The 13,017-nt window shown below is 48.6% G+C and overlaps 1 protein-coding gene across 5 annotated transcripts in view; it reads right to left on the bottom strand.

The window, feature by feature from the left end:
* Window positions 1-13,017, bottom strand: part of Ubr1 (Ubr1 ubiquitin ligase) — a 62,730-nt gene that overhangs the window by 21,263 nt on the left and 28,450 nt on the right. For all 5 annotated transcript variants that reach the window (XM_077675238.1, XM_077675240.1, XM_077675241.1 and 2 more), the window contains exons 15-20: window positions 11,823-12,025; window positions 10,570-10,978; window positions 6,855-7,108; window positions 5,949-6,090; window positions 3,341-3,446; window positions 2,325-2,527 (exon numbers count right to left, since the gene is read on the bottom strand). In XM_077675238.1, coding sequence (XP_077531364.1) covers window positions 2,325-2,527; window positions 3,341-3,446; window positions 5,949-6,090; window positions 6,855-7,108; window positions 10,570-10,978; window positions 11,823-12,025 — 1,317 coding nt within the window. The remainder of the gene's footprint in view (window positions 1-2,324; window positions 2,528-3,340; window positions 3,447-5,948; window positions 6,091-6,854; window positions 7,109-10,569; window positions 10,979-11,822; window positions 12,026-13,017) is intronic.

The following is a 13,017-nucleotide window of genomic DNA, read 5'->3' as shown; positions in this document are numbered from 1 at the left end:
GTAGAAAACAGTATGGGAAAAAATCGTCTTCAGCAAATGGGCAATCGGGCAAGCGTAAAAATCTTAGACACAAACATGCTATAAACGAAGTAATCGTTCCCTGTCTCCTCATGGCATTTCAAACTAAACGGACCAGAACACAAGAAAGTGAAATTACAACAGAACAACGCGTGTTCGACAAAACAGGCCTGTGCCCTTATTCATTTATAGTAGAATGTGATCTCCGTCAGGCGGCTTTGCGCAGCACCAAGCAGGATGAAGTTTCCCACCTTGTCCACGCACGTAACGGCATTTTCCACTTCCGCAATTCTGAACGTCGGGGAGTTTTTAGAGTAGCCAATCAGCCGTCCTGAGACATTTCTTCGCCATAGCCAATATTGCGTGTGGCTTTAGCGGTTTCGGTTTTGTTATAAACAGAATACGTGTCACTGAAACAAAGCTTGGCCAACCAAAGTTCGCATTTAGTTCACTATAGAAATTCGCTACATCAGTGTTGGTTATAACGAGGTTCACCTGTGACTGTCTGACAAAATGAAAGGTGGGGCTCTTGTAATAAAAGAAGGGCGGGATACTGGCTCGCAACCAACGGATGGGACAGAAAGAAGTTTGGGATACAAAGCTCAGCAGAGGGACAGGGTCAGCTGGTTGCGAGACGTATGAGATTTGATTTTGATTGATTGATTGTTGAGTTTAACACGCCGACACAGCGTAGGCGATGAGGCGTGCCGTAGTGAAGGGCTCCGGATTAATTTTGTCCTCCTGGGGATCTTTAAAGGAGCCATGAAGACAAAATACAAGTTGGGTTTATTAAAAAGACTGCTTAGTACTGACAACAATGATACCAATATCACCGCAATCTTCAAACAAATAACGGAGATATTAAAGAAAATTTGTGAAGCCGTGGCGACTCCCTAGCCAATTTCCCGCAACTTTTCTATGACGTCACAGAACCTTGTTTGTGCGATTGGCAGCCGCCTAACTGACCTGTCGCGACGACACATGACTGGACGTCTGTAATGGGGCCTCTAGTTCCATTTGACCGCATCACTTGAATGCTAGCGTGCAGTTAACGCACTGAAAATTATGTTTTTAGTGCTGGCCCGTATGACATCACTCTTGTCCATATGACGTCACTGTGGCGCGAAATTTGAAAGTTTTTCAATACTTCTTGCATTTTTTTGTTAAAAAGCATCTCTTGCGGCTGTAATAGAGCTGAGTGAGATACTGAATCCTATTTCTTTCAAATTAAACGAAGTTGCATTTTCTAAGGTGCGCCGAAATGTCATTTTTGCTTTTCGCCTCCATCGGAGAAGCGGCGGCGGCGGCCGGGAATCGAACCCGCGACCTTCTGCTCAGAAGCACAATGCCTTAGCCACTGAGCCACCGCCGCGGGTGAGACATAGAAGGGAACCGCACTGGGTAGGACAGGCGTGGTTGGAACCCTGTGGGAGGCATTTGTCCTTCAGCGGGGAAACGTCAGGTGGCCAATGAAAGACAACCATGACGATGGGGACAAACTATAATTAGCACTACATGAACCTCCTGGCTGACGAAGGGTACTGGCAAGATCAGCCCACCGAGGAGCCCAGGGAAAGCACAAAATTGAAGCCATTCCACTCAATGTGAAAGCTGTCGGAAGTGCAGAGCAGTGATTTGCCTTCCAGTTTGCAATTCCAGTTTCCCGCCTTCGCAGTGCTCGCGCGCCCCCTGCCTGAAACTGCGCCAGCGGGAGTTCTGTTCATTTTGCGCTTGCTTTAATTTCGTAAGCTGGAGCTGTTTTGCGTCATTTCGAACGCACCATATTTTTCTTGGGCGGCTGGAGCCGTTCTGCGTCATTTCGAACGTGCCATTTTTTTTCTTGGGCGGCTGGAGCCATTCTGCGTCATTTCGAACGCGCCATTTTTTTCTTGGGCGGCTGGAGCCTTTCTGCGTCATTTCGAACGAGCCATTTCTTTCTTGCGCGGCCGCTTTTGTCGCTCAGTTCCGTAAAAACCAACCCAACGGGCGTTCCTAACTAAATGAACGCGGGGCTGCCAGTTATACACACAGATTGTGCCTGAAATGCGCCTGCAGTTTTCTTTGCACTAAACAACAGGGAGATGTATGACAAGTGCCAGCGGTTCATGAGGTTCGAACGGTTGTGACTATTTAAACCGCATGTTTTTCGAAGCCTCAGTGCGACTCCCTGACACCGGTACAAAAGGCTTTACTTGGGTCGTTATCTGGCTGCGCCGCCTGATTCCGGCAGCCACACGCCCTTTAGCGAGCTAAGACTACGAGGCGAATCCATAAAGTGCTCCGCACTTAATAAGAGAGCAGCTCACCGTATAGCAGGCCTGGCAGAAGAGCTTGAGCATTTCGGACAGCGTGCCTGAGAACTCCACGCCGTTGGTCGCACTGCCGCTCGGCCCCTGGGAGGGCTCCTTGTAGCAGGCAGACAGCCGAGAGAACAGGTCGGCCGCATCGGAGGGCAACGCCTCCAACACGTCCTTCAAGGGCGGCGGCGACAGCCGCGGGTGCATTTTGTCTGCACCCGATGAAAAACAAGAAGACGCGTTCCCAAGGCTCACAACACTTGTAACCTCACCGCTTTGTGGCATGCATTCGTGCTCTCATTTCTCTGTGGCCCAATTACGCTCCACAGCTGCTTCGCACCTTGGGCTGCAAACTTGTTTTTGGTGAGCGAGCATCATTCTTGGCATCTTTTTTTTTTTCAACTGTTAGAACACTGATGGAAATTTCAAAAACTTGAGCCAGCAGGTTGGCTTGAACATCCCTAGAGACTCAAACTCCCCGCATTTTTCTGATGCTTACTGCAAAGACGTTAATTTATGCAATGGCTGCTACACTGGAAGTACTCCTTTACGGTCACACTGGTCTTTAGTGCACCACTACAGATTCTAACACAAGACTGCTCATAATTGTATTCCTTTTAAACTTGCCCAAACTTCCTTTTGACCACTTCCCACAACGCTGCCAACAAGCCAGTTTGACTCGCGTAGAGAGCTGGTACAAATAGTAACCCTTCATTAACAACTTTACTCAAAAATTGTAGGCTCAAAGACAGATTTCAAGTTTAGTTCTTTTCAAAGTGCCCCTTTTTAAAGAGCCTCGATTGGCTGAAGGCGGACAATAAAATGTGATGCAAATTAGGCAAAACAAGGTGTTGGTTTCTACGCATGCCACAGATTGGCCAGAAGAGGCCCAGCAACCAGAAGTACGTCAAGGGTGAAATAGACTCGAAATGGACGATTCTCAAACGGACGCAACCTTAGAATTCCGCCCCTGTTTTCAAGCACTCCCCCCTCCGAAAGAACAAAGTGCCGGACAGTGCCCTCACCGTCGCTGGACGGCCCTTCCCTGCGAACCAGCGTAGCTTTCTCGAGGGCCAGACGGACACCTTGCAGCCAAGCCTCAAAGCCCGGGTCTGGACCAAGGGCTTCAACCTGCGGGCAAGAGAAGGGCGATTACTATACTCTCTAATGCGAAACTTGAGCGCAGCATGAACAGCAGTCTTCTCGGTCACGGCGCATAGCTGCTGCGTCTCAGGAAGTGATCGCGTGGATCAGCGAATGCACGACTGCGTGTGCTACTCTGCCGTTTTCTCGCAGGGGAATCGCGGCTGCTGAGCATGTTGTTGCATATCGTGTTTGAACCTACCACGCAAACGTCACGTGGTTCGGATGAACCATGCAATGAGGAGGACGCAAAGCACCTCCATTTGTTGCCACACTCGGTGTTCAGCACTCGCTCCTGAACGCTTCAGTGCACTGAGGCAGCATTCACTCGTGCGTTCTCTCGACACAAGCGAGGGTAAGCCTCTGTGTTGGCAGTGCGAATTGCGTCTTGGGAAGTGAACGCACATCATCGTTGTGCGCACAACAGCACGCGCTGCTATGGGGCCACCTCGCAGCGCGTCGCCACCGCCCAGCCTGTCTCACTACCTCCCCTTCGCACTTTTGCCACACTTTCCTCTGCCGTTTTTTTTTTTTTTTTTTTTTCCATCTAAGGTGTTTCCTTTGCTCTCTCACTTACGAGGCCAATGCCGCCATCAAACCACAGTAGCGGGCACCAAAGTGCTGCACACTCAAAAAGTGCAGGGGACTTATGCTGAAATCACTAGACCTAGGGATGGCTGCCATGGTTGCTAGCAGGATGTCATTTGTATCGTATGTAGATGATAACCATGCCAAATGTGTAGTGGCCAGCAGCTTAGAGTGATGCTACATCAAAACACACAGCCCACTTTTCAGAAAATCCAATCTTAGTGCCACCGAGAACTGTGACTATACGGTGCAGTCCACGTCCCTTTTACACGTAATTTGAGTATACCTAGAAAAAGTGTATGGCCTTGGTTCATTTTTGTTTGACTGATTGTGGGGTTTAACGCGCTGACGCAACGCAGGCGATGAGGCGCGCCGTAGTGGAGGGCTCCGGATTAATTTCGACCACCTGGGGATCTTTAATGTGCGCCGAAATCCTGAACACACGGGCGTTTTTGCTTTTCACCTCCATCAGAAAAGCGGCCGCCGCGGCCGGGAATCGAAACCGCATCCTCGTGCTCAGCAGCGCAACGCCTTAGCCACTGAGCCACTGCGGTGGGTCTTGGTTCATTTTTGCCCCCAAGAACAACAAGGAGGAGCCTCACCAACCCATTGAACAAATGCACCGACTTAACACTTCCCTGTAGTGTGGTTTGGACGCTATCCCAGTTTCAAAAGTGCAGTCTTTATTTAGTTCGCGGACAAACACAGTTTCTTTCATTGTTCAAGCCCAGCCGACATAAGTTATCCGCACTCCCAATCCCGCAGCGCCACTTGCTGGACATCACAGCCAACACCCCATATCGGCGATGCAAGGCGGAATAGTAAAACGCTGGTTAATTGATGAACTATGGCTAGTGCTGCCTTTCAGCAAGACCACACAGCTTGGCATCAAAACCTGCTAAGCGATGCACACTAACGACCAAGGTGTACCGTGCCAATGACACCAATCTGGCTTGACAAGTTGCAGCGGTGTTTAAAAATCAAACGACTCTGAGCCCAACTTCGTTCACCTTCAGCAGATTCAGCTAATTACCGCAGATGTACAATTACGCAATACACTGTAAAAGGGCGGCAAGCTAGGTGAGATGGTGCGGTGGCACCTCTTGGAAACAGCACAAAAAAGGACAGGGATGAAAGTGGTGACAATAGAAGCACTGGTACTGTTTGTTTCAGTCACCCATTTTTCTATACCCTGTGACTAGACGTAACTATAGAATACGTACAACTACTATAAAACAGACTACCTACTATAGAATGTGTGCAACAAGTACCCTGGGAACCAGTGTACTTGTTGCACATATTCAATGTGTAACATATTCTATATTATACATATTCTGGGATCAGAAAACCTGCTTCCACATTTTCTGATCGTCTGCTACCTCATTTGGCTTCTTCCTACCGTGAATCCCCATCGTCCATTTCACTCTGCATACCCCCGGTGGCGCTGTCATTCCAAGATCAGCTTGCGCTGGCTCCCACGTCCAAATCGGCCGCCATTTTCTCCATAGGCAAAAATCGTTTTTATTTATCTTCAGAATAAACAGGCAATACCATTGTTGTTCCCGGTGTCAAACAAAATAGACCACAAAATGCGACCTTCGTGTGAAGTTTGAGCGCAAGCAGAGCAGCAGTTCACTCAGGAAAAATTTGAGGTATTCCAATTATCATCGTACCACCCTGTATTACGGATCAGACAGATCATCTCAAAGTGCGTTATATTCAAGATTGGACGCTCACCCCACCGGACAGCTATACACCGCCAGGCACGTACCTAGTTGACTGCTATGCACCTAGACACTAGCTGTTAGACTAGGCATAAGTTATTAGACACAGTCACCATCCCAGAGAACTATACACCAAGAGGCCCATTACACGTAAGGTTTGACGCTCACTACCGCATACCTGGGCAGCCCGCTCCAGGCACTCGGGGGGCACAAGCGCAGACACCGGCGGAAGCAGCGGCACCACCGCATTACTCAGACACTCGCACAGCGGGCACAGGAACTCTCGCTTCTCCACGTTGAAGCTGATGTGGCGGCCATACCTGTTAGGGCAGGGGACGGAACAGGGTTGCTGGAATGGCCCTACAACTCATGCACGCGCTCTAATAGCAGGCACAGCGCCAAACCAGGGGTGGCAAAGTTTGATAGCCCCCTCTTGGTACCAGACACCCTGAACAACCTCACTGGTCGCTGCAAGTTACAAATCCCTTGACGAGAACCTTAGTAACACCGTTTCAGTAGTCTGCAATGCATCCTAAAAGGGTGACTTGCCCTGAAAAGCTGCAATGCTGCAACTTCACTACACAAACTATGTAGCAGTGGTTTGAGAAATAACCACTGCACAAGGAAAAGAAGCCGTGGCCAGCCCAGCTACAATGTGCCCAAACTGTTTCCACCAGCCAAAGGAAAAGTGCATTCTTGCCATTGAAAAGACTGCCAGGTATGAACCAAGGTAGGCAGCATTGTAAAGACTTCTCAAAGTCCAGTTCTGACATCTACCAAGGTAAAATTCTCGGTACCATGTAGTTCCGGAATGCGTCTTTGCACAGAAAACAAGAGATGACATACGCTAAACAAGATAGGTGGTTTACTAAAAATTTATCGACGCCCAGTCCCAACAGCTACTGAGGCAAACCTCTGGGTGCATATAGTTTAGTATTGCATTCTATGTGTAGAAGACAAGAGAAGACGGAAGTAAACAGGAAAAAATTAGCAACTTAGCAAGAGATTATACCGCCCACTTCTTGCCTTGTTTCCCCAATCCTCAAGCATTTCTCTTGTTAGGAAAAGAGCTTGTGGCCCTCACCTGGCCGGTCGCCGGCGCTCCTTGGTGACGACCGACTCGAAGAACTTCTGCCAGCAGCGGGCGTGCATCACGTGACCGCACGTGCTGGCATGAGGGCCGTACCGCAGGTCGCCGTATGCGACCGTGGGGTCTTCGTCTTCCACAGGGGTCGTCGTCTCTTTCTTGGAAGGACTGGGACCGGCAGCGTTCTCTTCATCTTCTTCGCTGCCGCCCGAGCTCGACGACGCTGGAGGTGGCGGCAGCTGTGAACGGTCCTGCACAAACACACGAAATGGGATGTAAATGACCGTGCAAGAAAATTAGTTCTATTTGTCTAAATTATTCATTTGTAATATGGTGCAGGTTCAAGTGAGGGATCATGAAAGGGACACTGAAGTGATATGTAAACATTGCGGGATTACTAGCGCAAATTGTAGTCCGGAGTCCCCAGGTCATGTTTCGACCACTCTGGGCGCGTTTACGCGATTTTATTTAGTAGAAAAATTAATTCGAAAATGCTGTCCTCCTCTCTTTACGCTCGCCCATTTTCTGTGGCGTTTTCATGTGACGTCGGGAGGAGCCGAGCTCGCAATTGGCTGCGCTACTGCACGGCTCCCCGGCCTTCAGACAGAGTCAGTCGGCCCAACGTTTCGTCCGCCGGCCGCCGACGGGCCATCGCAATTCTTTCGGTCAGTTGAAACGAAGCCAGGACACGTTTGTGAATGGAAGAATGTGCCTTTCTTTACTTGGTTAGTTTGTACACTGTATCTAGCTCCAAGTCAAGGTCGCTTCACACAAGCGCTGCACAAGCGCACATGCGACGCTTTGCTGACTGGTACGCCAGTAGGAAAATATAAGGCCTCTTGAAGGCGGGAGAAGAGTCAGCGAAGTCAATATACAGTCGAATCCCGCTACAACGAAATTGACGGGACGTGCGAAAAATTTCGTTGAAGCGAAAATTCGTTGAGGCGAAATCTGCCCCAACACACCACGGAAAGGCCAGAAAAATAGCCCCGTGCGTTTCCGCAACATTGGCAGCATAATACAATGTTTAGAAAAAGGAGTGACGTGCCATAACTCATGTTTATTCGGATAACAAACATACCAATGGTTATCTGTTTTTTCACTGCACCCAAGGAACGCGTTACGGAGGGGGGTGAAGATATGCAGGCGCAAAACGTATCGCTGTACAACAAGGCGTGTCCACCGAGCTGATTACTTGCAGATAGCTGCTAGGCCGTCGGAAGGCCCCCTCTAGCTTGTGGCAGGAGCAGTGCCGTTATCTTATCCTCTGACAGGGCACGGCAGCTACTGACCTTGGCAGGCAAGACGCGCGCGCTTGCATTTAACATGACCACGCGCTCGCGACTAAGATAGGATGACTAGGCTTCAAGACCAAACACGCAAACATGACTTTTGATCTTGGCTATGAAGAATGGTTGAAGGAAAACGGCAAGGACAGCTGCTCACAACGCATACATGACGGCACCGCGCCAGCAGCGGAGCACATTCATGCAATTTCAACTGGATACGGATTGGCTGTAGCTCTGGGGCTCCGCCTTGGCGAAGCGGGCCTGCGCCTCGTGTAAAGACGGCCAGCCACATCGTTATCACCATCAAGCAATGGCGTGCGCCTATGAGTTATTTTTTGTTTTGTTTTGAATGGCGGTGTGGTCGCAACGCGCATTTTCGGTGAAACTAAGCGTCCTGAATGTATAAAAAGTTACAGATAGCTGGCGCTATGCTTATTTTATTGTCAAATAATTGTTCAAACCCAGCCCAAATCATCGAAAATTTCGTTGAAGCGAAAGCAAGCCTGACAAATGGTTCGTTGTGGCGAGGACTTTGTTGCATTGACTTCTATGGCTAGCTGACGGGGAATTGGAAATATTTCGTTGAAGCGGAAATTTCGTTGAAGCGGCGTTCGTTGTAGCGGGGTTCGACTGTAGGTACTAAGGAAATAAAATCAACTGATATTTTTACGTACAGCGTAAAACTAGCGTGCAGGAAGCCCTTTTTTGCGCTGGGCGAACAGCACAGCGGCCAGCAGCCAGCCCGACTACGCATCTGCGAACGCTTTTCCGTCTAAGAAATGCAATTGCTAGACGTGAGATATTGTGGAAACTTGGGGGATGCTTACTGCACGAGTGAAAAACAACAAATAGTCACCTAAGCTGCTTGGAATGCTAAAACTAAATAAAAGTGTAAACTGGTTATACATTATATACCTTATATTTCCAAGGTCGTCCGCGTCGCCCGTGGCCGAGTGGTTTGGAGCGCTAGTTATTTCAGAGCAAGAGTTTTGCAAGTCACAAGTTCGAATCCCCGCGGGTACATGGTTTTTTTTTTTATAAGTTACCTTTTTCGTTTCCCGCCGATGTTTTCTATGCCGAGTTCCCCTTTTTTTGGGCCACAACGTTCATTGCTCCACGAACTAGTTCACAGAACGCGCGCAGGCTGGCACTGGCGCGCTAGCGAGTTCTCGTTGGCGTGCTGTTGCCATAAGCACCGACTGCTTGCGGGCAGTGGGCACAGGCCAGAATCAACAGACCCTTGTCCTGGTGCGAACACGCTTTTTACGATACAGGCATGAGTGAGGCAAGCTCCAAATATAGGGGAAAAACGCATGGCATTTGAGCATCTGCGGGGTCGCGGAGGACATTCATCCACTGCGTAGGCCTCGGCTAGTGAATTCTACGATTCCAAGCCGTCCTGGGAGGCTCATCTTATGCATTTTACAGCCGACAACATTGCAGAAGCGCTGTACGATGATTACTAAGATATTGAGAATGCCCATCCAACAACGCCATTGGTTGTGTTTTACAGAACCGAAACCGAAACTTGTTTGATTGCTAACCTTGGGCATCGTCCAATCACGGTGCCCCCTTCTCCCAACGTCACAGCCTTAGTTGGTGCGGCCGTCGCAAACCGCGCATGGTAGTTTTTCTTCTTTCGCGCTTTGTAAAATAATTACCAATTTGTCAACCGGATAAACGATGAAAAGTGTGCTAATTTGAGCCAGTCTACGCAGTGCAAGCAAAAACGGGAGCTTGACAAATTCACTTCAGTGTCCCTTGAAGGAAGAATGGGGCACTGGTAAGTGCGCAGCATGGCAAATTACTGGAGCGACTAGAACTGCAACTATCACTGCAGCAACACTGACCACTTATCAGTGATGAACTGTAACTATTACCACAGCATTGTGGCCAACATTCTCATTTTGATCGCAGAGAACTAAAGCTCTCAAAACACAAGTTGGGGAACAAAAACAAATTTTAAATGTCAGAAAATTTTCTTTTAAAATTGATACATGATACCAACGATGTGCAACAAGAAAATCTGAAACAGTGACTTTTGTAGCTAGTATGAAACCTTAGGAACCCCACTGTATCATTAAAGCAGTTATGCGAGATTACGCCAAGACTTGTCACTAAAGAGAAACTCCCACCTTGTAGTCACAGCCACCCTTCGCATTCAATCCCAGCAGAAAGCAGAATTACAATTATTCGCTTACATCAGTTAGTTTGTCATAGCCCGTTTTGTTACAAAATTTAAGCGTAACTCGCTATGCAAAAAACTAAAGGTACAGAAGTATCAAATGCAGGAAATAAGAGCGAGAACATGACCCCCTTGCATCAGTTTGTTGAAGCTTGTTTTGCTAAGAAGTTTAGCCGCAACTCGCTTCCTATAGGTAAAACCCAAAATGCAGTAAACAAGAGAGGGCATAGTGCCACACCTTGGAGAGCACCGTAGACCGCTGCACAAGCACCGACAGCACCAGGGTCCGTCCGGTCAGTGACAGCTCCTCATCTTCCCGGCACAGGATGCATGTGTGCCTGACCACTTCCGGAGCCGCAGCCGAAGCCACATCCGCCTCAGCGGCTTCCTTGAACAGGTCAGAGTACTCACGGATGAAGTTCTTCTGCATCGCCGACATCTGGGCCATGATGCGGGCGCGACGCGCCGCCGCGGCCGCCGCATTGCGCCCCCCACCGCCGTTACCGGGCTTGACGGCACTGCTGGAGGAATCCTCGACTTCCATGGGCGTGGACTGGTCTGAGGGGCCATCACGGACCCGCCGGAAGTGACGGACCGTGTGGTCCAGCAGTGGCTTCTGGCTGTTGGCCCGGGGCGATGCGGCACACCTGTGTGCGGTGGAACAAAAAATGGAGATGAATTCCAATTCATACTCTTTGCAACAGGAGCTACAAAGAAAGCTTGTATGCAGAGCAACTTAGAATAGCTGAGTAGCTCAACCAAAAACAGTGAAGTATGACAAGCAAGCATTGCCTAGGAAGAAGTCTAGAAAGAATTTTCAATTTTTAAGCATAAGCAAGTTACTCTGCTTGCTAACAATGCCCACAGAGCAGAAATACGCCCCACACACACACACACACAAAAAGTGTCAATTAAGGGGAGCTGTGGTCTTAAAATGAACGTTTTTATTAATTGGCCTATGATAATGAAAATCACTGTGCATATGTGTTTTGTCTTCATTTCAAATATGTAATTAGTTTTCAAGTGGCGTAATTATTTTTTGAGTTATAAAGAAAATACTGGGGTCTAATTGAGTAATTTCTTACGGGCCATTAAATGGGATGGATGTGCAGTTCACGACCTGCCATGCATGCTGATGCGATTTATATTCCTGAAAAGATAGTCAATTAAATAAAATTATTCTAATTGTGCCAAGTACAGTATTCAGAAAACTTAATAAGCTCATACTATTGCTCATAACACTTATTTGAGGGACACTAATGTGTATATTTTTTGTGCCTTTTTTTTCTGTTTGACCAATAAACTGTAAGTAATTGTACCTGTCACATAACTGCTTGATGTGTTTGAAAGAGCAATCTATAAGCTACAATTTCATGCATAGCAATGCTAAATGTGTTGGGTAGCTCAAGAGAAAAAAATGTTTTGTGGAAGCACTCAAAACGGGCCATTTTTCCGTGGTAACGAAAGAGTGAACGAGAGTTGCCCTCTCACTTCTCGAGGGCGACGTCGAGGCCCGCCTGGGTGGCCCGGGCGGTGAAGGCGAAGAATGAGTCAGCCATGGGCACCCCCCGATCGCGTAGCCGCTGTTCTTCGTGGAGCGCCACCCCGATCAGGTGCAGGGCCTTCTCCAGCTGGGTCTCCGAGAAGGCACCCGTGCTGGGGCTCGTCGACCGCTCCAGCACCAAGTTCAGCACCTGCATGCGCACCCACACAGGTCAACGACACCCCCCCCTCGCAAGGGGTCAACGACCTTGGCAAGCCATTATAGTGATGGGGCGAGCAACAAACGCACAAGACACAAAAGTGTCTTGGAGCCTTCCGACCGCGCTGATGATGATTGATATTGGTCTCACCATTGTAACGGTGTGAATACTAGCGCTGCTCTTAGGGCAGGCACAAAAACGTATTGCGCACAAAATACTTTCTTTTCCCTGTTACAGGTGGTAGCTGGCCTAGGCCGTATTCCCCCCTCCATGCCTTTCGTCCACCAGCATCCTAATCTTCTTTTCGTCCCCTCGACAGCCTTGAAGTTAACTTCCTCTGTGCCACCCTTAAATCCCAGGGCTTCTGGAAGCCGAATATTCCGTTCATGTCGATTTGATGGATAACCTCGCATTTGGACACTTGCATTGGACACTTTGGAAGTTAACAGCACGTATGGACACTATGTCCCACAGTTTGTCTCTTTTCTGCAGACCACGCATACCCCATCATTTTGTGAATACTTCCCTACGAAGCTCTTAGTTCTTTCAAGCAACCTGCTCTAGCCTCAAAAAGCAAAGCACTGCCCTGGGAATTGTCGTAGAGATTTTCCTTTCTGATGTCGAATTTCTCAGCCCTGTACATTTCTAACGAAGTCTTAGCTTCCATTTTTTCTTTCCATTTATTCGTTTCTAACTTCCTTGCCTCTGTTTTGGTTACCTTGGCTGTCTTGGATTCTGCACTGTCCTTTCCGTATTCCATCGTTAGCCTTCTAGTCTTCCTTAGCCACTGCGTGTCCACACCTTTCATGTATAGGTACCAAAAAACCTTAGCTGTCCACCTACGCTAATCCATTGCTCTCAGCCTCCTCTCAAAACACATCAAACGACGCCCAGCCCATATCTCCCTGCACTGCCTCATTAGTTGTTTCTCCATGCGCTCTTCCGAGGCCAAACAGCCTACCTTTCTCTGGTTCACTTCAAGT

This window comes from Haemaphysalis longicornis, unplaced genomic scaffold, assembly GCF_048455015.1.
Source record: "Haemaphysalis longicornis isolate Haplotype H1 unplaced genomic scaffold, Haemaphysalis longicornis Haplotype H1 scaffold_6, whole genome shotgun sequence".
NCBI classification, from domain to species: Eukaryota; Metazoa; Arthropoda; class Arachnida; order Ixodida; family Ixodidae; genus Haemaphysalis; species Haemaphysalis longicornis.
The sequence above is the reverse complement of the archived record's forward strand: the minus strand, read 5'-3'. Positions and strand labels throughout refer to the sequence as shown.